The sequence below is a fragment of the Cryptomeria japonica genome, chromosome 5 (assembly GCF_030272615.1).
Source record: "Cryptomeria japonica chromosome 5, Sugi_1.0, whole genome shotgun sequence".
In the NCBI taxonomy this organism is placed as follows: domain Eukaryota; kingdom Viridiplantae; phylum Streptophyta; class Pinopsida; order Cupressales; family Cupressaceae; genus Cryptomeria; species Cryptomeria japonica.
Window position 1 is genome coordinate 268,379,132 of NC_081409.1, and position 23,919 is coordinate 268,403,050.

General features: G+C 32.9%; 2 protein-coding genes across 2 annotated transcripts; both read left to right on the forward strand.

The window, feature by feature from the left end:
- The first annotated feature begins 4,013 nt into the window (after positions 1-4,013).
- LOC131035235 (metallothionein-like protein type 2) lies at positions 4,014-5,755 on the forward strand. Its single transcript, XM_057966898.2, has 3 exons — positions 4,014-4,198; positions 5,155-5,238; positions 5,321-5,755. The coding sequence occupies exons 1-3, from the start codon at positions 4,134-4,136 to the stop codon at positions 5,406-5,408; spliced, it is 237 nt and encodes a 78-aa protein (XP_057822881.1). The 5' UTR covers positions 4,014-4,133; the 3' UTR covers positions 5,409-5,755.
- Positions 5,756-8,077: 2,322 nt separating this feature from the next.
- LOC131876336 (metallothionein-like protein type 2) lies at positions 8,078-9,131 on the forward strand. The gene is made up of 3 exons (XM_059221406.1): positions 8,078-8,348; positions 8,562-8,645; positions 8,734-9,131. The coding sequence occupies exons 1-3, from the start codon at positions 8,152-8,154 to the stop codon at positions 8,819-8,821; spliced, it is 369 nt and encodes a 122-aa protein (XP_059077389.1). The 5' UTR covers positions 8,078-8,151; the 3' UTR covers positions 8,822-9,131.
- Positions 9,132-23,919: the final 14,788 nt, after the last annotated feature.

The window sequence follows — 23,919 nt, forward strand, 5'->3', positions numbered from 1 at the left end:
ACTCTATGGTCTACCCAAGAGCATTGTGAGTGATAAAGATAGTTTTTGGTAAACGATATTCCTTTTGGAAAGAATTAAGATCAACCTTTGTACTAACTATCACCTTTAAATAGATGTCTAGACTAAGGGTGTGAACAAATAGGTGGAGGTTTATTTGATAAATTGTTTTGTTAATCATCAAAAGACTTAGATCGACTGTCTATATGTGGGGAAGTACCATTATAAAAGCACCTATCACATGGCAAACAATAATAAATTATTTATGAATTTGTATGGGTATGAAACTCAAAACTTTATTGATCTTATTTAGTGGATAACTTATGGTGCTGGGAGCAAGTGATGTGATCAAATAGAGCTAAGAAAAGATGAATTTCCTCCAAAATAATTTCTAGCAAGATCAAAACCAATAAAATATGTATGTATACTATTATTATAGGATTGAGATAGTGCAATTAAGATTGGAGACATAATTTTGTGAGATTGTAGTCATACAAGTAATCTTCCTTAAAGGAAAGTGAGGCAAAAAATCTCAAACCATGTTTCTACAAGCCTTACATAGTTCTAAGAAGGATTGGAAAATTGCCTATGAGTTGGAGTTACTAAAGAGAAGCAAGATGCATATTATTTTTCATGTGTCTTTCCTCAAAGGTGGTAGGAAAACATATAGAATCCTTAGATGAGTTTCCTTTAATTAATGAAGATGAAAAATTGGTTCTAATTCCTAAAGTAGTCATAGATGCAAGAGAGAAGAAAGTTTAAAATAAAAGCACCAAAGGGTACCTAATTCAATGGAAATGTCTTATAGTGGAGAATGTTATATGAGAAGATGCACAAATTTTGGAATATTCAAACCTACAATTTCTTGAGGACAAACAATTTTGAGTGGGGTAAACTTGTCTTATCTTTCTTCCAATCAATCTAATTATATGCATATTAGATTTATACTTGTCTGTTTACTATTTCTATCCATTATGCATTTTCCCTTCTTCAATATACATTTTCTTCTAACTCCACTCACCTAGTCTTCTTTTTAGAGTTACATATATTACGTTTGTGCTTATGTCTTCTTTGTTTCTATCTACTATGTGTTTTTTGTTCTTGAATATGTATATTCTTTCAACTACACTCACCCTTTCATCTTGTTAGAGTTTAAGAATTCTCCATCCTATCATGCCCATTACTTGACCTTTGATGGCTTGTCACATATTTGAGTCTTGTGTAATGGCTAACCCTCAATCCTTGTTGTTTTTTTGTATGTTTCTATCCCCCTCACAACTTCCAAGCACATGTCATATTGTTTCCAATAGTTTATTTCTTGTGCCATTATTTTCTTAGTATAATCACAAATCAAATTTGAAGTTATGAGTGTACATTTGACTAACTTGTTCTCTTTATGGAGGATATAAAAGAGAATTATTTCATATAAATGATCGTCTACACTTAATAAAATTCATTTCATTATTCTGTTTTGAACACTTGCATTTGAGTGTGGAAATCCTAGGATGAAACCCTAGCGATTTCAAAGGATGATCATGCAAAGTTTGTATTTAAGCTTTATTAGATGTAGACTCCAACTAGATTGTATTGATCTAATCACCATTGCTATTGGTATGCATTATTGTTGTAATTACCAATATTGTAAAACTATTCGAATTTAATACAACCATTATTGTAATATGAAATAAATTGAGATTTACCTTTGTTATTTGTTGTTCATTATTATAAGATCATAAATTATTATATCATTTGTTGTTTCAAGAGTAATGATATATTGTTGATGCATAAATAATAATTTTAATTTGAGTTGTCTATGACCTGAGTGAATGATAGGGTTGATGGTGTTGCCATTCAAATAATGTAATGTTTGTATAATTTTAAGAATCGGGTTTGAATTATTGTTTTGGCCTCGAACATTATATGTACCCCTCATAGTACCCCACCTTAACAACGACGAGGGGAGGGGATGGAATCCACCAACCCCCATAATTTTTTAAATATTTATAAAAAATATAATAATATTTCCAACCTACCAAACAAATAAAATACCCACTTTAATTTTAAAACTCCTAATCATACCAATGCTTATGTGACATGTTATACAAATGATGCAATAGACCATATAGATAATTTAGGAAACCATAGAATGAATATTCTTTTCATAATCTTTGAGATGCTTTAATGGTGGTTGTATGACCTTATAGATTTATACAATTGTAGAAAATGCTATAGCGACTACATTGTCATCCTCCAAGCATTTTTTTTTAATCATCAAACCTTACTATTTTTTATATTGATTTATAGGTTTTTGGACCTTTTGAGCACAATTGTGAGGTATATTTTTGTTTGCAAGAAACTTTGTAAAAGATATTAAAAAATTATTAGAAAATGATAAAGAGTTTGTCGATTTTAAAGCTATGAGACCACATTGGAGTAATGAAAGAACTCATAGTAGAAACAATCTTACTAACAAGACCAAACACCTTCCACAAGAGAGATACAATAACAAGAATTACTATATTACTAGAAATAATGAGTACAACAAGATAGTGTTGATTTATAAGAAATGATAAAAACTCAACGTTATCTAAGATCATGGCAAGTTTCTTAATACTATAATATGAGACACAAAAAATCTTTGATCTAAGTAGGCTTAAGTAACTAGTCGTGAATAAGTAATAAAGTGAAACTACCCAACAATATTTCTTGTTCACACCAACAAGTTATAATAATTAATTCTCTACTAGTTCAATTCCATAGGTCTAGGTTTAATTTATAAATTAGATTAGTTCCATGGGCATGAAGATCATTCACATAGGCACATATCTAAACCAAAGTAAAACACAATAAAGTTATAAGTTCTAGGTTGCTTGCCTAGACAAGAAACTAATTTACAATATATTGGCAAATCAATTCACAACATCTTAGTCTATATTCTTCCATCTAGAATCCAGCTAAGCATCACATTTAATTTATCGAAATTCCATAAATTTGATTCTATATTTATTATGTTTTGTGCTTTCAATTATTCCACCTACTTTTTAAGAAAAAAAACATAGTACAATATGTTTTTATAATAAAATTTTAATCATAAATATATATATTGTTTATCAAGGAATTGTGGTTTTATTGTTTGAATACCATTTGTAAGGGTGATGGTACGCTCCTTGATTATGCTATCTACCAAAGTTTGAATCTCCCCCAATAATCAGAAATGTGACTAAAAACGTACCTGACGAATATGACATGAAACTCTTAATTAAAAATAAATACATTACTTCTATCTTTTTATCTTACTTCAAATAATTTATAATTTTTCTTAATGGAAAATAAGACTTTTTAAGTAGAATTAAGAAAACTTGTTTTAAAATCTTAAACTATGTTACTTATTAGCTAGAAATTCAAATTTCTATGAAGTTGCCAATTAAGTTGTAATTCTTCCCCAGGTAGGCCAAACAAGTGACTCTCCCATGACAGGGAAATGAAATGTATTAAATTTGATATATGACTATCAAGGTTTACTTTAATTTTGAGCCTATATCAGCAACATTATCCTCCATACATATTCCACCACTTGAAAAAAAAACCATTGACCAGGTTATAAAAGGGATTTTGTGAATATTTTACCCAACCATATGACGTTCCTCTCTCAAATGATATCCACTCATTTGGCAATTTGCTTAGGCATAAATTATTAATCTAAGAAAAATCAATTTAAAAACCCTAAATTTCAATAAGATCATGATGGAATTATTAATCTAAGAAAATCAATTTCAAAACCCTAAATTTCAATAAGATCAATATCTCCATCATGGTGTGCATGATAGAAATTTGCCTGTCATAACAAAAGAATATAAAAATCCCACACGAAACATATCAATACAGATAGAATTTTCAATGGTCATAAAAAAAATTCAGATTTAAAAAGGCCTTGTCATAATGAAGGCGACAACTCTACAGTATTCTTCCCAATGGCCACCCATTCTGATTTAGGTCATTCATGACGAAATACTGGCCCCCTGCATTATGACTTCTTCTCTATAAATTCACACCATCTTGTTCATAATCCACCATTGCAATTGATCTGTTTCATTCTTCTTTCTCTGGATTATATTGTGTTGGGGATAGCAATAAACATGTCTTGCTGTGGAGGAAACTGTGGATGTGGGTCAGGCTGCAGTTGTGGCAGTGGATGCAAGGGGTAAGCTGTTTTTAATGGACTAATGATATTAGAGTTTCATAATCTATGATTTTAATTGTTATTATTTTTTTATCAATGTTTTTTTAGCACGTTCTGTGATCTATCATCAGTTCTATAATCCATGATTTTAATTGCTATTGTTTTTGGATTAGACTGTGTTATTATTTTTTGTGTCAACATTTTGGATCAGACTCCACCTATTAACAGCTCTACAATCTGTGATTTTAATTGCTGTTATTTTTAGATTAGACTGTGTTATTATTTTTTGTATCACGTTCCCGATCACACTCTGTGATCCATCATCATCTCTACAATCCATGATTTTAATTGTTATTGTTTTTGGATTAGACTGTGTTATTATCTTTTGTATCAACCTTTGGGATCAGACTCCCTGATCCATCATCATCTCCACAATCTATGATTTTAATTGCTATTTGCTTTTAGATTAGACTGTGTTATTATTTTTTGTATCAATGTTTTGGATCACACTCAATGATCCATCATTAGGATAACACAAAGCTGAAAGAGACACAAGATTTATATTTTAATTGCTATTGTTTTTGGATTAGACTGTGTTATTATCTTTTGTATCAACGTTTGGGATCAGACTCCCTGATCCATCATCATCTCCATAATCTATGATTTTAATTGCTATTGCTTTTAGATTAGACTGTAATTATTTTTTGTATCAACATTTTGGATCACTCTCAGTGATCCATCATTAAGATCACAAAAAGCTGAAAGAGATGCAAAATTTAGATCATCCAATAGTGCTCCTAATTTAGATCTACCATGAAGACTTTTCTATATAATTTTGTTGCTCAGTAGTTTTAGGCCTAATTGGCCTCAAGAAGGTTAAATTCTGTAATTTCATCATGCCCAAGTTCTTTTATTGTTCAATTTATATATGTAAAAGGATTGATTAGTGGAAGATTCTGGTAATTTTTCTGGTGCAGATGCAGCATGTATCCTGATCTCACAGGTGGTGAGAAATCTGTTGCAAAATCAACAGTGTTAGGCCTCACTGCCTCTGATATGGGGTAGGCAATCCTTTCAAAGCTATAGAAGGTGATTTTATCTGATTTTAGTTGCACTGATTGTAGTGTTTTTGGGATGATGCAGGTATGTTGATGAGGGTGTGACAGTGGCAGGAGAGAATGGTTGCAAGTGTGGCTCCAACTGCACTTGTGACCCCTGCAACTGCAAATGATAGCATCCATTACTACTATATATTTACCATTTTCTATACCCATGTGAGGCTATAATAGGAGTGGAAACTAAATAATAGCTTGCAGTTGCAGGTTCCCTTGTCTTGTTTTATCAGTGATTTTCATTTCTATGGGACAAGAGTGTTTGTTCCTTACAGAGTCACTAGTAGAAAGCTTATGATGTGATTACATTCTGGTTTGAAATACAAACTATGGTTATTGTATAAACCTGTTCCTGTGGCAGGCAGTATTAATGGCCTAACTTTCTCCAAGGTTGAAATATTTACAAAATCCACCACCAAAATCTTATTCACTTCATTCTAATTATGATTTGAATAGTTATTTTCAAGTAGACTCTAAATTTGATGGTGAAGAGTGTTTGGAGTAATTTTGTTATAATTGTTATATATTTGAAATTGTTAGGTCAAATGATAAGACATGTTTTATTATAAATAAAATTATATAAAAATTAAATATATATCCAAACAATGCTATATAAATTTTGACAGTTTGTTTGAAATGTTTTATTTTCTTTGTTCATATGATACAATCTTCTCAAAATTTTAATTGTATTTTATGAAAAAAATGCTTAAAGACAATTAAATCAACTAACTTACATCCCTCTTCCCTTCTTTCATACATTCATCAAATATAGGCCCTAATTTCATGTAATAATATAAATGAAGGATACCAGAATTTAAAATAATTATGTGTTAAAAAAATTGACATTTTAGTTCATTTGCAAACTGTACTATTACTATGTGTTATTCGATATATCATTTGATTGTATCATATTTACTATAAATTTTAAATATAACTATGATATTTTTATTATTTTTAATAACAAATATATCATTTCTATAAAAGTATAATGGTAAAATTTGTATATTTATAAATGTCAATTTTCTATTTAATTTTGTGTCTAATTTCTATTTAATTATATATAGATGTTTGCAATTTTTTGTGCTAAGTTTGGCTTCTTCCTTAATTCCTATCTATATTTTTCTTATTCTCATTTACAACCATCTCTATACATGTGATTGTAGTCATTTTTCATTACATGCACTAAAATTCTTTTGCCTTAGTAAATTCCTAACCAAAATGACTCACAACCAAGAAATATTCTCTTTTCCTTAGTCAATTTTGTAATTTTGTCATACACAATGTGTTGTACCAAGTTTTGCAAAGTTCAAACAAAGTGCACCATCCAATTGTGCCACAATAGTCTTCATCATATGGTGCATAAGGATTAGAGGTGTAATAGAAGAAAAACTTGAAGGTCACTCCCAACTACTAATCCACATTAGCTTAATGGGCTCATCATTACCTTTATCATAGAAAATATCTATTGATGGCATGGCTCAACCCTAGTGTCCTTTGGTATGCTTCCAAGGATTCTACTTGAAAGTGTTGCTTGTGTTCTCACTAAAGTAGAACAAACCATTCATCTTGCCATGCCATATCTCATTTGATGACCTATGGGGAATGAAACCCATTCCTTATTGTTTTGAAAAACAAATAATTTGAACTGAATCCCAAGGCCTTCTTAGTGCAATTCAAGGGTGTTATCAATTTTATTGGCATATAGTAATCAATTTGCAATCGCTTGACAATATTCAAACATAAAAGATTGCATCAATTCCAAAACATGCATTTATGATTAACAAATATCTTTCACAAGTGCTACTCATGATAATTAGTCTCAACCAAAACATTAATTCATGGTGTAAATGATCAATTGTTGGACAAATATTACTTCAAAGACTTTATGTTCATGTTGAGGTTCAAAACACATTAAGTTTCTTTGATTGGATGATTAATAACAAAATTGTTATAAAAAGATTATAATTTTGTATGAAAATATTAAATTATTAGTAAAAAGTGTATATGTATATTTATGTGTTATATCAACATATGACATCTCAATTTTGTAGAGAAGGATTGTATATAATTTATATCATGTTCCAGCATTAACAATAAATTTCAGTATCATGTGGTCAAATTTGGTCCCTCTCTCCTCACCAGAATCCATTGGCAAGGTTTGGCTTTAAACCTCCATGTTCAAGTTTGAGCTCCTCTATTGTTGAGACTGTTGTTTCATCGGGGTCTCTATAATCTTTGAATTGTTGAGACTGTTGTTTCATCGGGGTCTCTATAAGTTTTCTAGTTTCACATGGTTATTCCTTTTCCATATTGTACAAGGTTTGTCCTTTCAAAACCCTCTTCCAAATCATAACTCTAATAAAAACCACTTACCTAATAAAAAACAATAAAATTTAGATATTTAATATCACCTGTCTTGATAAAATATATTGTATTTAATATCTTAAATTCAACAATAATTACATCATCCATTACGATGGATATATGAACATTGCTTTATAATTGAAAAATTAATAAACATAAATTATATTTTACACATGGATCCCACTCTGTCAATTTCTATAACTAATCCTTTCATTTTCTTCCCTTGTTTACAGGAAACGCATCTGTCGAAGAGAGATCTTTATCAAGTAAAAGAATTTAAAAGTCCCACATAATCAAATATGGAATACCAAAACTTGAAGAATATAACAATGGTTATTAAAATTTCCAAATTTAATAAAAATTAGGTATAAGGCCTTGTCATAATGAATCTGACGACTTTACAGTATTCTTCTCTCTTGGGCAAGGTGTAAATTCATTACAGATTTTTGACGCCCCACTTGAGGTAATTCAATTGAGAGGCCATGCTCAATAATACCCATGTTGGTTGAGGTCATTCATGACGAAATACTTACTGGCCTCTGCATTATAACTGACTTCTCCTCTATAAATTCACATTATCTTCTCCACAATCCCCCCATTGCATTTCATCTGCTTAATTCCTCTTCCATAACAATACCCATATTGTTGGAGACAATAAACATGTCTTCTAGGTCAACCTGCACTTGTGGCAAGAGGTAAGCTGTTTAAAATCATCCAATATTGCTACTGATTCAAATCTACCATGGAGACTTCTCTATATAATTTTGTTGCTCTGATAGTTTTAGGCCCAATTGGCCTCAACAAGGGTCAAATTTTGTAATCATCTTCTCCAAGTTATTTTATTGTTCAGTTTATATATGTGCAAAAAGAATGATTAGTGGGAGATTCTGGTAATTTTTGTGGTGCAGATGTGGCATGTATCCTGATCTCACAGGTGCTGAAAAATCTGTTGCACAGTCAATTGTGTTAGGCCTCACTGCCTCTGACATGGGGTAAGCAATCCCTTCAAAGCTACAAAAGGTGATTTTATCAGAGTTTATTTACAGTGATTGTAGTGCTGTTGGGATGATGATGATGCAGGCATGTTGATGAAGGAGTGACAGTGGCAGGAGAGAATGGTTGCAAGTGTGGTTCCAACTGCACTTGTGACCCCTGCAACTGCAAATGACAACATCTATTACTACTATCGATTTTCTATTTTCAACATCCATGTGAGGCTATAATAGGAATGGAAACTAAATAATATCTTGCAGTTGCAGCTACTGCAGATTGCTTTGTCTTATCTTTATAAGTGACTTTCATTTCTATGGACAAGAGTGCTTGTTCCTTAGAGATGCAGTCCCTAGTAGAAAGCTTATGATGTAACTAAATTCTGCTTTGAAATGCAAACTATGGTTATTGTATAACCTTGTTCCTGTTGGCAGGCAGGTCTAAGTAAGTTAAATTATTTATAAAATCTACTACCAAAATATTATTGACCTCATTCTTATAATGATTCAATTAAGATCATGAATAGTTAATCTCAAGTCGGGTCTAAATTTGGAGGTCAACAATGTCCTTCAGGTAATTTCTTTATTACTGTTATTTATTTAAAGTTGTTTTTGATTAAGAAAGTAGCAAAAACAAGGGTGCGGATTCTTAATACAACAACCCAAGGGAGTATGCATTCAACAGCCCTTAGGCGGCAAAAATAGAGACAACAAAAGAAGGGTGTAAACTCAAAACAAAACAAGGTCAAACGGGCCAATGACAACAAGACAACATTGTGAAAAACCTGTCAAACCTTCAACAACCCAAAACCCAACTCAAGAATGGGGAGAAACACCCAAATCTTGACCAAGAGGGGTGTGGGGGAGTGGGGAAGATTTCCCCTTTCGCCTGCGACAAACAACAGTCCAGGCAATACTGTCATTAGAAACATCCAAAAAAGAAACAAGCAAGGAGGACCCCTCATAATTTCTATCAGCAATAGCAGTAGGATGTGGCAGAAGAATAACAACAGTCTCTTGCTACAGAACAACATCAAGAGCAGAAACACCAGGAGTAGGTCAGAGCTGTAGCGCAAGAGCAACATTTAAGTCAGATTTTCAGACAAATTTTATTATAAATAAAATTATATAAAAAATAAACATGTATTCAAATAACTATAAATAAATTTTGATAGTTTGTTTGTGATTTCTTTTTCATATGATACAATCTTCTCAAAATTGTAATTGTATTTATGAAAAAATGCTTAAATACAATGAAGTCAATTAACTTACCTCTCATCTTCCCTTGTCCATCCATCCATTCATCAAATATAGGCCCTAATGCATGAAGGATAGGCCCTAAAGTGTTGTTTGAGTTCTCACCAAAGTAGCACAAGCCATTCATCTTGCCATGTTATATCTCATTCGATTTCCTATGGAGAATGGGGTTGATTCCTTATTGTTTTGGACCACATAGACTCTCAACAATCAATTTTTGAATCCCAAGGCTTTCTTAGTGCAGTTAAGGATGTTTTCAAATAAATTGGCATAGAAGTCACTTTGCAATAACTTGACAATATTCAAAATTAAAGGATGCATCAAGTCCAAGATATCTATTTACTAGATTCAAATTTCTTTCACAAGTGTTACTCATGACAATTAGTCTTAATTGTGTAGGTAGAGTAGGTCCATTAGAATCAAAACCCAGAGTCTCATATCATCCCAAGGGTACTTTAACCAATGAGAGGGATCATTTATAGTCACCACTCCTCTTTCCTCTAATTATTTTGGCACACATCCCAACTAGAATTTTCTTTCCACAACATTGGAATGAGTGTTTTCCTATAAATAGAGGCATACATGCCATTTGATAGTTTATGATTTTTACTTGCATGGATAAGCTCTAAGATCCTTATGTATGAAGTAACTTATTAGTTCTCTTGTGATTAGGCTCTAGGAAAATGTCTATAAATGTGTCAAGAGGTGTGTTTTTTCATTGTATGTGGTTGAAAAAATGATTTTTGAAGCATTAATATAAGAACCTAAAAATCTCCAAGTTCTAATTCTTATTTATTATGGATGAAGTTTCCTAATGTATGCTCATATTCACACTTTCATTATATTTTGTTGATCATTATGTCATGAGTTGAAAATCTTGGAGAAAAATCATAAGATGATATGTGCTCAAATTGGGCTTTTTAACTTCTATCTTTTGTTTGTTATATTTTTATATCCATTTTCTTCCTAATAGATTAGGCTTAAATTAAAACATATAAGGAATCAACCTTAGCTTAATCCTTGAAGGTTAAAGGTCCCATATCTACAATAAGTTTCATACTTGATTAGCCTCTGAGGTGTAGGTTTTACCCAAGTGAAAAATATAGGTGATCAATAATTTTTCTCTACATGTATCATGGGAGTTATGCCCCTTACTAACTAAAATTTTGGTGGAGTCTTAGTTTGTTTATTTTTTTAATCTCATTTTTTGTTTACTCACCTTGAGACTTTTTATGTAAAAATAAGGACATTCTAGAGTTGCTAAAATTGAATATAATTACTAGGTCCATCTTAGAATCACAACCTTAAACCCTCTCTATATCCTTTATAGAAAATTAAAGACCATTGTTAAACCAAATCTTGGCTTAGGCTAGTCATGTTCTAAATCTTGCAATAGTTGCAAAGAAAACAAATCTAGCAGTTCCAAGTTGCAACCTCAACAATACCCCCTTATTTATATGGTTTATAATCTCATCCCTCAAACTATTCAAAAGGTGCTCGCTCACCGAATTGATAAAATTTTATAACCCCTATTAAACACTTGAAAGATGAAGCTAACTTATGTACTCACCGTGATGTAACCTAAGAGGATGTGCCTATGAGGTTAGTATCATCATTTAAAGGAAAGTCCCTAAAGCAATAAATAAATCTACCCACTAACTCTATAATATATTCCAAGATAAGTCAAGTGAACTAACATGCACAAATCTTATGATATTGGGTAGAAAATAGCTTGATACAAATTTAAGGTATCTTATATGTAGGCATACAATGCCAATATTTTTTAAATTTTATGCACCTCGTATTCAAATGTCTTTTCCTATTATAGCCGAAGTTCTTCAATGTCCTCAACTTACCTTCTAAAATACAAATTGTTGTACATATGTTGTCATTCATGTCAAGGAACCTTAAGGAACATGTAAAAGGATGATTGATGTGAAGGAAGCATGAGGGAGTTTGCTGGACGGATACTATCATTGATTTCATGATGGAATGCTCTCTTACAAAAGCCTAATGCTATCATTATAGAAGAAACATTAGGAGTATGTATTGGAATCAGTTGTTTTTGAATGTCTAGTGCATTTGTGGAAGTCTAGAAGTATTTGCATTCAATGACTACTAAACTGTATTGTTCAAAGACAGTTTATGTATCAAGTTGCTATTTCTTTGATCTTGATACCGCATTCTACTTGGTTATGGGTTTTAGCTTGTGGTTTGGATATTAAGTAAGGCAATACACAAAACACATTATATTTGAGTTTTAGAGCTTTTTCTCCAGAGGAAAGAAAGTTAAAAGTAATAGAGTGCACACTGTGTTAGCTAGGTAAATGTATAGGAGTTTCTATTGGATGTGTCAGAGAAAGGAAATGTGGAGGTAAAATAGGACTAGTTGAGTTTATGATAGAAAATACATAGAATGTTGCCAATCCTAGGGTAACACATTTAATTCAGGACCAAGCCAACTACACAATACATAACGTTTGAATTAAGGATTTATCCTTGGCCAACATGGTGAGTTGTGGATAATGTAATTTGATTCTAGGCTGACTTGAAGATGTTTATATTATAGAGGAAGGGATATATATTTTTTATCCTTTTTGATGTAAGTGAATGTGTGGTAAGCAATGGTGAAGAAGGTGGTAAATGAATATACATTGTAAAGTGTGTGAACAAAGATGCAATATCCTATCCACACTATGAAAGTGTTATAAAGCAAATACGATTAGTAAGATGATGTAGGTTGAGTCTAAAAGGTTCACATTTTAGTTTCTTTTTTAATTCCTATATATTCATTGTAATTAAGGTTGGAGCCTCTAGACATAAGTTGGTACTCGGTTCTTGATTGTAGCTCAATTGAATGGGATTGGTGTCTCCTATAGGTTGGTGCCTGCAAATCAGATTTTGAAAGGATTGGTGTCTCCTTCCTAGGTTGTAATTCTTGTACATTGGTTCCTACCAAGATATTGCAAGTTCATTATTATTTTGTGAGGCTGGATTTGGGCACTAGATCTAAGCAACTATTCTCATCGTGGTTTTTTCCTCTAGGTTTCCTCATAAACATGGTGTTGTTTTGTGTTAATGTGTGGATGTGTTCATATCTTGCATAGTTTCTTTTTGTTGTTATTTTAAGATGTGGTAATGATATTGATGTTGTAGTGATTTTGAAGTTAAAAATTTGTATTTGTTGATTCAACCCCTCTTTTAGTATATCTATTTGCATTACACAAAAAAGCTTGAAGAAATTAAAGGCTTTTTTATGACTATCATTATGAGTTGAATTCCATCAAAAGGTCGAAATGTGTTCATCCTCCTATGACTTACTACCAAAATAACTAACATTATAGGCAACCCCACCAATACCAAAACCAACAAGGCCAAAACTAAAATTGTCAAGCACCTAATTCCTTTATAGTCCTAGTGCAACTACCTTTACAAAAAGTTCGACCAACAAAACCCACAATTCATTATTCTAATTTAGAACAATTTCATCGAGCATCAAAATGTGTGGTTCTATTCATGTGATAACTATCATTCTTCAAGTCATTACCCCCAAGGAAATACTCAAAAAAAATTATGGGATGAAATGAGGAAAGTAATTTTAGGTTTGTAGGTCCAAGGGATGTCCCTTGAACCATCTATCTGAGAAGAACAAATAGAATTGATGCTAAAGAAAAAATTCATCACATGGGATTAAGAAAAGATATTTTCTAGAATGTCAACACCCCCTATATTTTTTGTAATGTATGGAAGTAAGACTCACTAGTTTAGTTGTGTAAACAAAGAATTAACATATTTCTAAGAGGATGAAATCAATAGATTCAACCTCAATTGTATAACAAGGGTTGGATGTTGATTAGATTCCAGTCCTCTTTATTTGAGTTGAAATGGATAATGTAAAGATAAAAATTGAATGCCATATCTAGGGCTAAAGATGGAAAATTAATGTAAATTAACATAAACATGTAGTTGCAGATTTGATATTAAGCTATAAATATAGATCTGAGACGAGGAAGATGAATAGAACTCCTAACTAGAATTTGAGCTTGAAAAGGCGAGACAATGGAGCTCTAGGTGACCTCATCCCTAGAATGTTGGATGCGGATGAAATTAATTGTTCTAGAACCATAATGATGCTCAGACTCTATACCCCAAAATTTTTGCAGGAAATTCATCGAACAAAGGAGTGCAAAGCAACCCTGTCCTTTTCTTTTTATGCTTGTAAAAGATAGATCTAATTGTCTCTATCTACTTTGTGTAATTCTATATTTATAGCCTGTAACCTGTACCTACAAAAGAGAAAAAGATGTTGGAAATAAGGGTTTGCCTAGGTCAAACACTGAGTTTGGAATTAACTCTATAATTTAATTGAAATTGGAATGGAAATGCTTGAATGGAAATTCTTGATTGAAATGATTGACTAGATTGATTATACCTTCAATTGGTGATGCAATGTTCTTAGAATAAGTCCTTTATGTGTTGATGCAATAATATGATAAATCACATAAAATCCATCATGAAATAATAATTAAAACATACTTGAAGATGCCTTGATGTAGCTTGTTGCTCCTTAGACTTAGTCTGCTCTTGAATTGTTGCTCCTTAGACTTAGTCTGCTCTTGAATTGGAGTGATAGCATAGAGATAACATGATAATAAGAGATGATATAAATGACTTAGGAATGATGTTATATAGGGATCTCAAAGTAAAATCACCTTGAGGACAACTTAGAATTATCATATTTTTGCATTGGTGATAGTTTTGGATAGGGAAGGACCAACAAATTATCATTCTAAAATTCTAGGAAAAAAGCGTCAGACAATGGAGCTTGGGCTGACCCTATCTCGACAAATTAAGCCCAAATTTTTAGGGATGCGAGTTAAAAGGATCTTACTGCCAAAAATGTAATTAATATGAAAATTTTTAATGTTTAGATGGGGGGAATGTTTATTGAGATTTGAAATGGGGTAGGACTCATAATGAATTGAAATAATGAAGAATAAAGCGCACACCTTAAAATAAGGGCCCAAATAGTAAAGTGTTGACGAGATTTAAATTAAGATAGGACCAATTCTTGACTTTATTATTAATTAAATGCATATGAAGGTCCTATAATGCACAATAAAATTAGACACACTAAAGTGATTACTAGAAAAGTGTGGAATTGGACACCCTAATTAAAGGTGTACAATTTACAATGCTACATGTTTTAAAAAAAATTCAATTAGAATGACAACTTGACAATGCCAAATAAGAGTTACTTGTTGATAAGAAACCTGATTTGAAATCTTTGAAATATAACAATAGGAGATGATGATATGATGAAACCAACAACCATAAGCATCAAATACCTCAAAATTTGAAGCATTACAAATTTGATTAGACTTGTAGTAGTAGGTCCAATAAGTGGACAATCAGTAACAATGCAAAATACTCATTCTATAGCCATTAGATAGTCATCCGAGTGAAACAATAAGGTCAAATCTACCCACCCAAGCACACCAAATTTGTCCTAATGTTCTTCGACAATTTAATCAATCTTCCCAAACACAAGCAATCCCACTTTCATGCCTCAAGCTTGTCAATTTTATGATTCTTGTTTCAATTTTCTAGTCTCACATGATCGTTCCTTTTCCATATCATACAAGGTTTTGCCTTTCAAAACCCTCTTCCAATTCATAACTCTAATAAAAACACTTATCTAACACAAAATAATATTTTTTATATATTTAATATCACCTATCTTAATAAAATATATTCTATTTATTAAATATTTTGAATATGATCAATAATTATGATGAATATTGAAACATTACTTTATAATTGAATAATTAATAAACATAGATTATAGTTTACACATGGATCCCACCCTGTCAATATCTATAACAAACCCACACCACCTGCCCTTTCATTTTCTTCCTTTGTTTACGGGAAACTCATCTATTGAAGAGAGCTCGGTATCATTTCTCTGTCACCTCTTTATCCAGTAAAAGAGTTTAAAAGTCCCACATGAAACATATAATCAATACACAATACACAAACTCAAAGAATATATGAATGATTATTAAAATTTTCAAATTTAAAAATCAGGTATAAGGCCTTGTTAGGTATGAGATCGGCTGGTGGAAAAGGCTAAAAGAGATTTGGGAAGAAAGGGTTTGCATTTTTTGCACCTTCAGGATAGTGAAAACTGAAAAGCATTTTATCTTCGAATGTGGTGCCCTCAAAGACAACAGAGATAAGTTAATTAATATCTTAACTGCTAGCTCATGATATAATTTATTCAGTGAGGAGAACATTGAGAAGTTGTGAGCACTCATCATCAACTTACATAGGCAAATAATTGATCTACAGAGGTCAGTTTTGATTGGACAGGCTGTCCTAGAAGCTATCCTTAACATCTTGGACATTAAAATAATCGTCTTCTTCTTCTTCTAATGAAGCTGACCACTTTACAATACTCTTCTCTCTTGAAAAACTTTCTAAACGTGCAAGGTGTACATTCATTCCAGATTTTTGAGGCAATTCTATTTGGAGGCCATGTTCAATGATACCCATTTTAATTTAGGTCATTCATGATGAAATACTGGCCTCTGCATTATGACTTCTTCTCTATAAATTCACATCATCTTGTCCACAATCTGCCATTGCATTTGATCTGTTTGATTACATACTTTGTTGGAGATAGCAATAGACATGACTTGTGCAAAATGTGGATCTTGGTCAACCTGCACTTGTTGAAAGGAATGAGGGGGATAAGCTGTTTAAAATCGTCCAAATATTGCTATTGATTTGAATCTACCATAGAGATTTTTCTATATAATTTTGTTTCTCTGTAGTTTTAGGACAAATTGGCCTCAAGAAGGGTCAAATTTTGTAATCATACTCCCCAAGTTATTTTATTGTTTATTTTATATATGCAAAAAGAATGATTAGTGGGAGATTCTGATAAATTTTGTGGTGCACATCTGGCATGTATCCTGTTCTCACTTTTGGTGAGAAATCTGTTGCAAAATCAACTGTGTTAGGCCTCACTGCCTCTGATATGGAGTAGGCAATCCTTCCAAAGCCACAAAAGCTGATTTTATCTAAGTCTATTTATACTGATTGTAGTGTTGATGGGGTGATGATGCAGGAGTGAGAGTGACAGAAGGAGAGAATGGTTGCAAGTGTGGGCCAACTGCACCTGTGACCCCTGCAACTGCAAATGACAGAATTCATTACTGCTATATATTTACTATTTTCTACACCCATGTGAGGCTATAATAGGAATGTGAACTATTGACTATAATATATTGATTGTGTTTTATTTCTAGGGCACTACACTGTGTATGGGAAGCTTATCATATATTGCAGAATATTGTTATCACTGTATGAACTTCTCTTTGCTTTTGTATTGTTCATCCCACCTTATGAATTCTCCGTATTTTTTAATGGAGGTGTTTAAAGAGGTTGATTTGACTAATATTAAAGCATATGTTGCTTTAATGTACCTCATGAATATTGATGAGAGAAATAACCTCTTCAAAAACATTTGAGTTGAAATATGTGTTTTTTAATCCAATTCACTTATACTACTAGATCTACAATAATGGAGGTCAAATAAATTATAAAATGACCTTCACAATTGCATGTCTTGTCTTGATTTAGAACTTTACAATCTTGAATATCTGGCAACCTTTAATATGTAGAGATCTATTGGCAACCTTTAATATGTAGAGAATGAGATTTGAATTAGGAAAAAACACTAGCTTCCTTTTTCAAGTGATCTCAATAGACTCTACACTCAAATTAATTAGACATGTTTGAGTTTAAGAACTATTTTAAATGAAAACAATTTAAGCTATCTAAGAAAGCTAAAATATTTAAATGAAAATAAATTGTTGCATTGTGCTTCTAGATTCAACTGCATAGCATTTATTTGCATCAATGTTTTGGATCACACCCTATTATCCATCATCTAAATAAGACAACTCTCTCATCACGATGATGGATCATAGAGTGTGATTCAAAATGTTGATGCAAATAAATGCTATGTAGTGGAATCTAGATGATGGATCATGGAGTGTGATCCAAAATGTTGATGCAAATAAATGGTATATAGTTGAATCCAAAAGCACAATGCAAAAATCATTATAGACTATTGAAATATAATGTCTTAGATGGAAATAAATTGCTAACATTTACCAAAAAATAAATTGCTAGCATTGTGTTGTCATTAATGTCAACCGGTATTGTTGTCATTGATGTCAATCGATATAGCATGTTACCGGTATAGATTGTCAACCAGTGAGTAATGATGTCAATCGGTGAGTGATGTATTGGCAGTGTGTTGTTGCCAACCAGTAAGCATGTGCCCGGTAAGAAAGCAAGGTTGAACTAATGAAGAAGGACAGGCAACCGGTATGCAGTTTGATTGATGACATTCAGCACAACTCCCACTGGATGAAGATGCTATCATAGGATGAAGAGAAGACTGACAAAAATTGTGCTGCCTCAAGATAGCAAGGAAGACAAATGGGCAGTCTACCAGATCATACGTCTGGTTGAAGATATGTTTGCTCAATTTCAGTAAAGTCGTGTTAGTACAATGCCGGAAGTAGACTGAGCAACGTAATGTCAACTAGTTCCCACCAGTTGTTGGCTGGTGGGTGACAATGATCCATTTCCACCAGGTGTTGGCAGGTTAAGTGCATTGATCCATCTACTCCCACCGGTTGGTGGTAATGCTTATCTTATCTCACAACATGCATTGAATGCATCATAACCCTCTGAGATAAGACATTCAAAAAAGTTAAAGGCAGGTGGTTGAAGGATCATACCAGATGACCAAAGTGAAACATGAGGTGGCCTCCGGTATATGAAACCAAAGATATGAACCAGACCAACAAGATAAGGCATGACGAGATACTAGGATAGAAAACAAAGGATAAGAAGTGATGAGTTTTCCACTTTGGCAAACCGGTTGAGATGATGTTTGAGCTAAAGAAGAAGAATGAAAGGTTTAGCATTGTAAACATGGAGTTACATCGGGATGCAGATGGAGATTGGTGTTACCACTGTTAATGACAATTGAAGATTGTTGGCATGGTGTCCTCATGGGTGTTACCGGTATACAGGCAAGAGTATTATCAACCGAAAAACAGGAACATAATGGTGATCAAGCAACTAGTACGGATGATTGGAGAAGATCCAGGTGTTGCGATTCAGAATACATGTTCATAACATTGGCATGAGTCTATGATTGAAACTACATCAAGTTTGGAGAAATGAAGAGCATGTTTATAATTGACTGATATGTACTATGTGAAGAATGATGAATATCGGTCCAGTATGCAGGTAGGTGTTGTATCAATTGGTAAACATGTCCACCGGTAAGAAAGCAAGGGACAAGAAGAACAAAGAGTATGGCATCAGGTCATATGTAGTGAATAGGTATTGTATCCTAACCGACTGAACAAAGAAGAGAATGGCATGAAGGTTAACTGATTATTGTATAGCTGGTATGGAAAGGTGAACCTGTAGGTAAACACTGGTTGTGTGATTGGTCAGTTCCTGAGCCTAAACCAACATAGTGAACTGAGTTGGATGTCGACGATGTTGACATGTGATCTCTAGGTGGCAAATGAGTAGTGGTAGATGAATGGTGCGTCGGTGAGGTAGTTGCTAACTTAGTCCGTGTTTAATGTAGACTGCGAAAATCACGGATGAGTTGCAATGGATTGCAGATCAAAGCTGATCAAAGGACAAAGATTTGATTCCTTAACATCATGATCGAAGCAGGACATCAAGTTGCAGATCTGACTTGGAGTAAGAAACAACGAGATCATTCATTGTGATTGACAAGAGAGAGGCTGACAAATAGGTTGCAGTTTGCTAAAGATAATAAACATGTTTTGGAAGAATAAAATATGCTAGTACTGCTTGTTCTGATGCAAGTTATGAATCTCAAAGATGAGATCCGATTTGATCTGCTACGGATCTGGGTTGGTGGAGAAAACCCTAGGCATGTGAAGTTGAATCCCCATTTTGGCAGGAAAGCTCAAATATAAATATGCAGATAAAAGATAAAAGTTAATGATGCCGGATGCAGGAGAACAAAGCATGAGCGTGCGAGAAGAATTAGTCAAAGTGTAATTTGCAGAAGATCATAGTGACTGAGTGTTGGAATGAGAACCGGTAAGAGGGGTTTAACCGGTAAGGAATAGAGTAACCGGTGAACTATCACAGAGTTGACAGTCAAGTGAACCGGCAATGGTTGAACCGGTAAGAAGGCATCAGAAAGTGAGTGAGTGCAGATTGAGGATAAGATGAAGTTAAGAAAGGTAGAGGCTGATCGGTAAGGGATCAAAGAGAGTGAATAGACAACTGGTAGTAATAGAACTGGTGAGATAGAGAAGAGTTAAAACTAGCAGAAGATATTGATCGCAGGAGTTACAAAATTTCATTTGTAACAAGGAGATTTCATTGTATCTAAATTTATCTCATTGAAATCATTGGGTCGGTGCTCGATGCAGGGGTTGGTGCCCATAAACAGTGGGGGTTGGTGCTCCTTGGGTTGGTGCCCTAAATGTTTTAATAATGTTGTTTTATTATGAGGCTGGATTGGAGCAGTAGACTCCAACAACATTTCTCATTGAGGTTTTTCCCACTTTGGGTTTTCTTCGTATATCCGATTTTGTGTGATGTGTCTTTGTGTGTGCTTGTTTTATGATCATTTCTTTTATCTCACCAGTATACTTCCTTAGTCTTGAAATTGCTAACCGGTACACATAGTTAGGTTTAAAAGGCTTAAGGTTGTTGATAACCACTGATTCACCCTCCTCTCAGTCATGGTATCTTGTGTTCTACATAAATGACAAAAATAATAAGTTCAAGAAGAAATAAAAATAATCAATAAAGAAGAATCTAATACTAAAGTTTAAAACTCACTGGATTAAACACTAACAGAAAGCACGGTAGTCTTATACAATCAAAATAATCAAAGTTTGAATCTACATCCAAAAATATGCCCATTTCAACATACAATGAAGCTTAAAAAATAAAAGTAGATTGCCAATGATGGGATAAAAAAAGTGAAAATATATAAGACTAATTTATTAAAAGGAAATTATCAAAATGATAAAGAGAATTAGCAAGGGAAAATATATCATCAAGCTCTTTAAGGGCTAAATATCCCCTCCTCAATAATAGCCTATAGTTAAAAGACCAAAAACGTTTATTTTTGATGGGTTTAAGGAGCTCACCTTCATATCAAACACTTGATTGGCTTTCTAGCCTCAATAAATAGCCTAATTTAATTATAAAAATGAAAATGTTGAACACAATGCAAATAGAACAATAGCGCTACATGAAATGCAATAGAATGAAAATGATACTACAAATGTGTGAGAGTATGATACCAAAATGCCAAAGGTATTAGTACAAAGGGATTCAATAAAATAATAATGAGAAAATAAAAATCTTGAGAAAAACACTAAAATATTATTGCCTCACAAATGCTTTGTGGGATCCAATGGAGATTGTAATGTTGGTTGGAGTGTTGCTACCACACTTCCACAAGCTTAATAACGTAAGCTAGACTTCACATCAAGAAGATTATTGGTAGAAGTTCACAATGTTGATAAGTATAACAATAAAGATAATTTTTCAAAGTTCATAGTATATTACATAGATATATAGAAGGTAATAACAATGAAATAACAATTGATAGAATAGAATAAAATGTTCAAAAAATGAGTCAAAAGGAGAACAAAGGGGTGGGCGGACATTTGGATTATGTATAGGATGATTGCATAGAAGAGAAATATCTTGAAATGATCAGGAATTGTCAAAATGTTGTGGGACACTAATGCATCACATAAATATTTATGCCTAGCACTAGTGTCTTGACATTTCTTGGTAAACAAAAGGACACCACATGAGGATCACACCCAGGACAAGGTTAGATAAAAATAAAAATAAAAAATATTAAGCCTTTGGCATTGGTAGGGAGAAGGTGAAGTACACCAAAGGGGGTGCAAAATATAGTATGAAATGACAAAGGTATAATTTTTTTTATTTTATACAATCTAGATTTGTAACTCAAATTAAGAATATTTGATCTCTAAAAAAATTGTCAAGTTGTGTACCTAGGTTTAGGTGGTACTCAAAAGTAATAATAGAGTGTACTATCAAGAAGGATAAATGTGCAGATTTTCTTGATGGCATTTAGGCCCTTCATACTAATTCCATGATATTTTACAAGTTCAAAGAAATACCAAGTATAATATAAAGATTGTGTTTTTATAGTTATCATTGTAGATTTTGATGTAATTATCCCTATGATGATATGTGAACAATATGAAGGATATAATAAGTAGATAAATGATGACCTAAATGGCCATGGATTTTCTCTTTTACAAAAAAAAAAAAACATTCAAAATTAAATATTTGATGATTCATTCAGAGATCAACTAGGGTTTCATGTTGCTCGTTTTTTGGAACAAGATTCTATAAAAATATAATTTCCAAGTTGTGTAGCTATGATCTAGTGCTGATCAAAATTACTAGTAGTCTACTATCAAGATGGAGAAATATACATCTTTTCTTTATGGTAATTAGTCCCTTTGTACTGATTGCATGACATTTTACAAGTTCAAAGATAAGCCAAGTCTTATGCAAATAATTTTGTTTTTGTAATGTCATGATTGTAGATGTTGATGCAATCTTTTGTTAGGATAACTGGTGAACAAATGAGAGGGGAGGGTGAATAAGTTGTCAATAGATTATATTAATCAAACTACTTTATAACCTTTAACTGGATCACATAAACATTGAATACTGGAATAGCAGAAATAGATACCGATAAGAAATAAAACTTAAGAATGAAACAAAGAATTAACACAATGCAACCATACCACATAACACCATGATTTGTATGTGGAAAACCTAGTAAAGGGAAAAACCACAGTGGAAAGCCTACCCACAGTCAGATGATACTTCTGCAGAAAGTATGTGATACAATAAGGGGCCTGCACATGCAGGAAGGCACGCTGCCTAGAGCATACTGCTCATTACAAAGGAGTCTCACTGACTATAGAGAGGTTATAACCACCTCAAGATAATTGGACAACAATCCAGAAGAATGAACTGCCAGTTATAGCATTTACCATTCCTGATTACAGTCCCAGTTAAGCTCAATACTGGAGGCCTTTGACCTCTTACATAAACCCAATTCGATCACCTATGATCGACCAGATCTCCTTCGCATATGATATTTCATTCCACAACCACGATCATATGATCTACAATGAGATCTTACATCAATTTATACAAACCCTAAGGCCTAAACCAATTAGGTCAGCCACCTAAAAGATATTACAATAAGATCATTACATACATCCATATTACAATGATATGCCATGTTGGCTTTAGACCAAAACAACATTAACCAATCCATAAAACATCTTGGTAATGTGTAGAGAACATGTTAACATGATACTGGTCCATAACCTAGCTAGGTACCGGACCTAATCTAGGTCCACCATGCCAAAGAGATGTCTCCAATTAGTCGAGGCATGATCAAGGATCACCTTCTACATCTTGAATTCCATCTAGAAGCCACACCAACACCACTTATGCATTTTGTCAAAGATTCTCAGTAAAAGCTCTGTCGGTAAAACCTTAAACCCTTATCGGTAACACTAGTTCTTACCTGTATGTCGGTAACCAACCATAACAACTAGTGTTGACATCAATGACAAATCATCAATGCAACACATAATCAATTCCTCCATATTGCCAACAATATTCCCCTTTGGCATTGATGGCAACACTAGATGTGAAAAAGAAAGCATCTAAGTGCCAAGGAATTCCAAACATTTCTCATAGAAGATATAACATTATTACATATAAATTTCCCCCTTTGACATCAATGCCAAAGATATGACATAGATATCAAAATTCTGTGAATCTCAAAGCTGACTACTCCCCCTGAGTAGTAGCACTACTACATCAACCCGGAGCAAAGGATAAAGCTGAT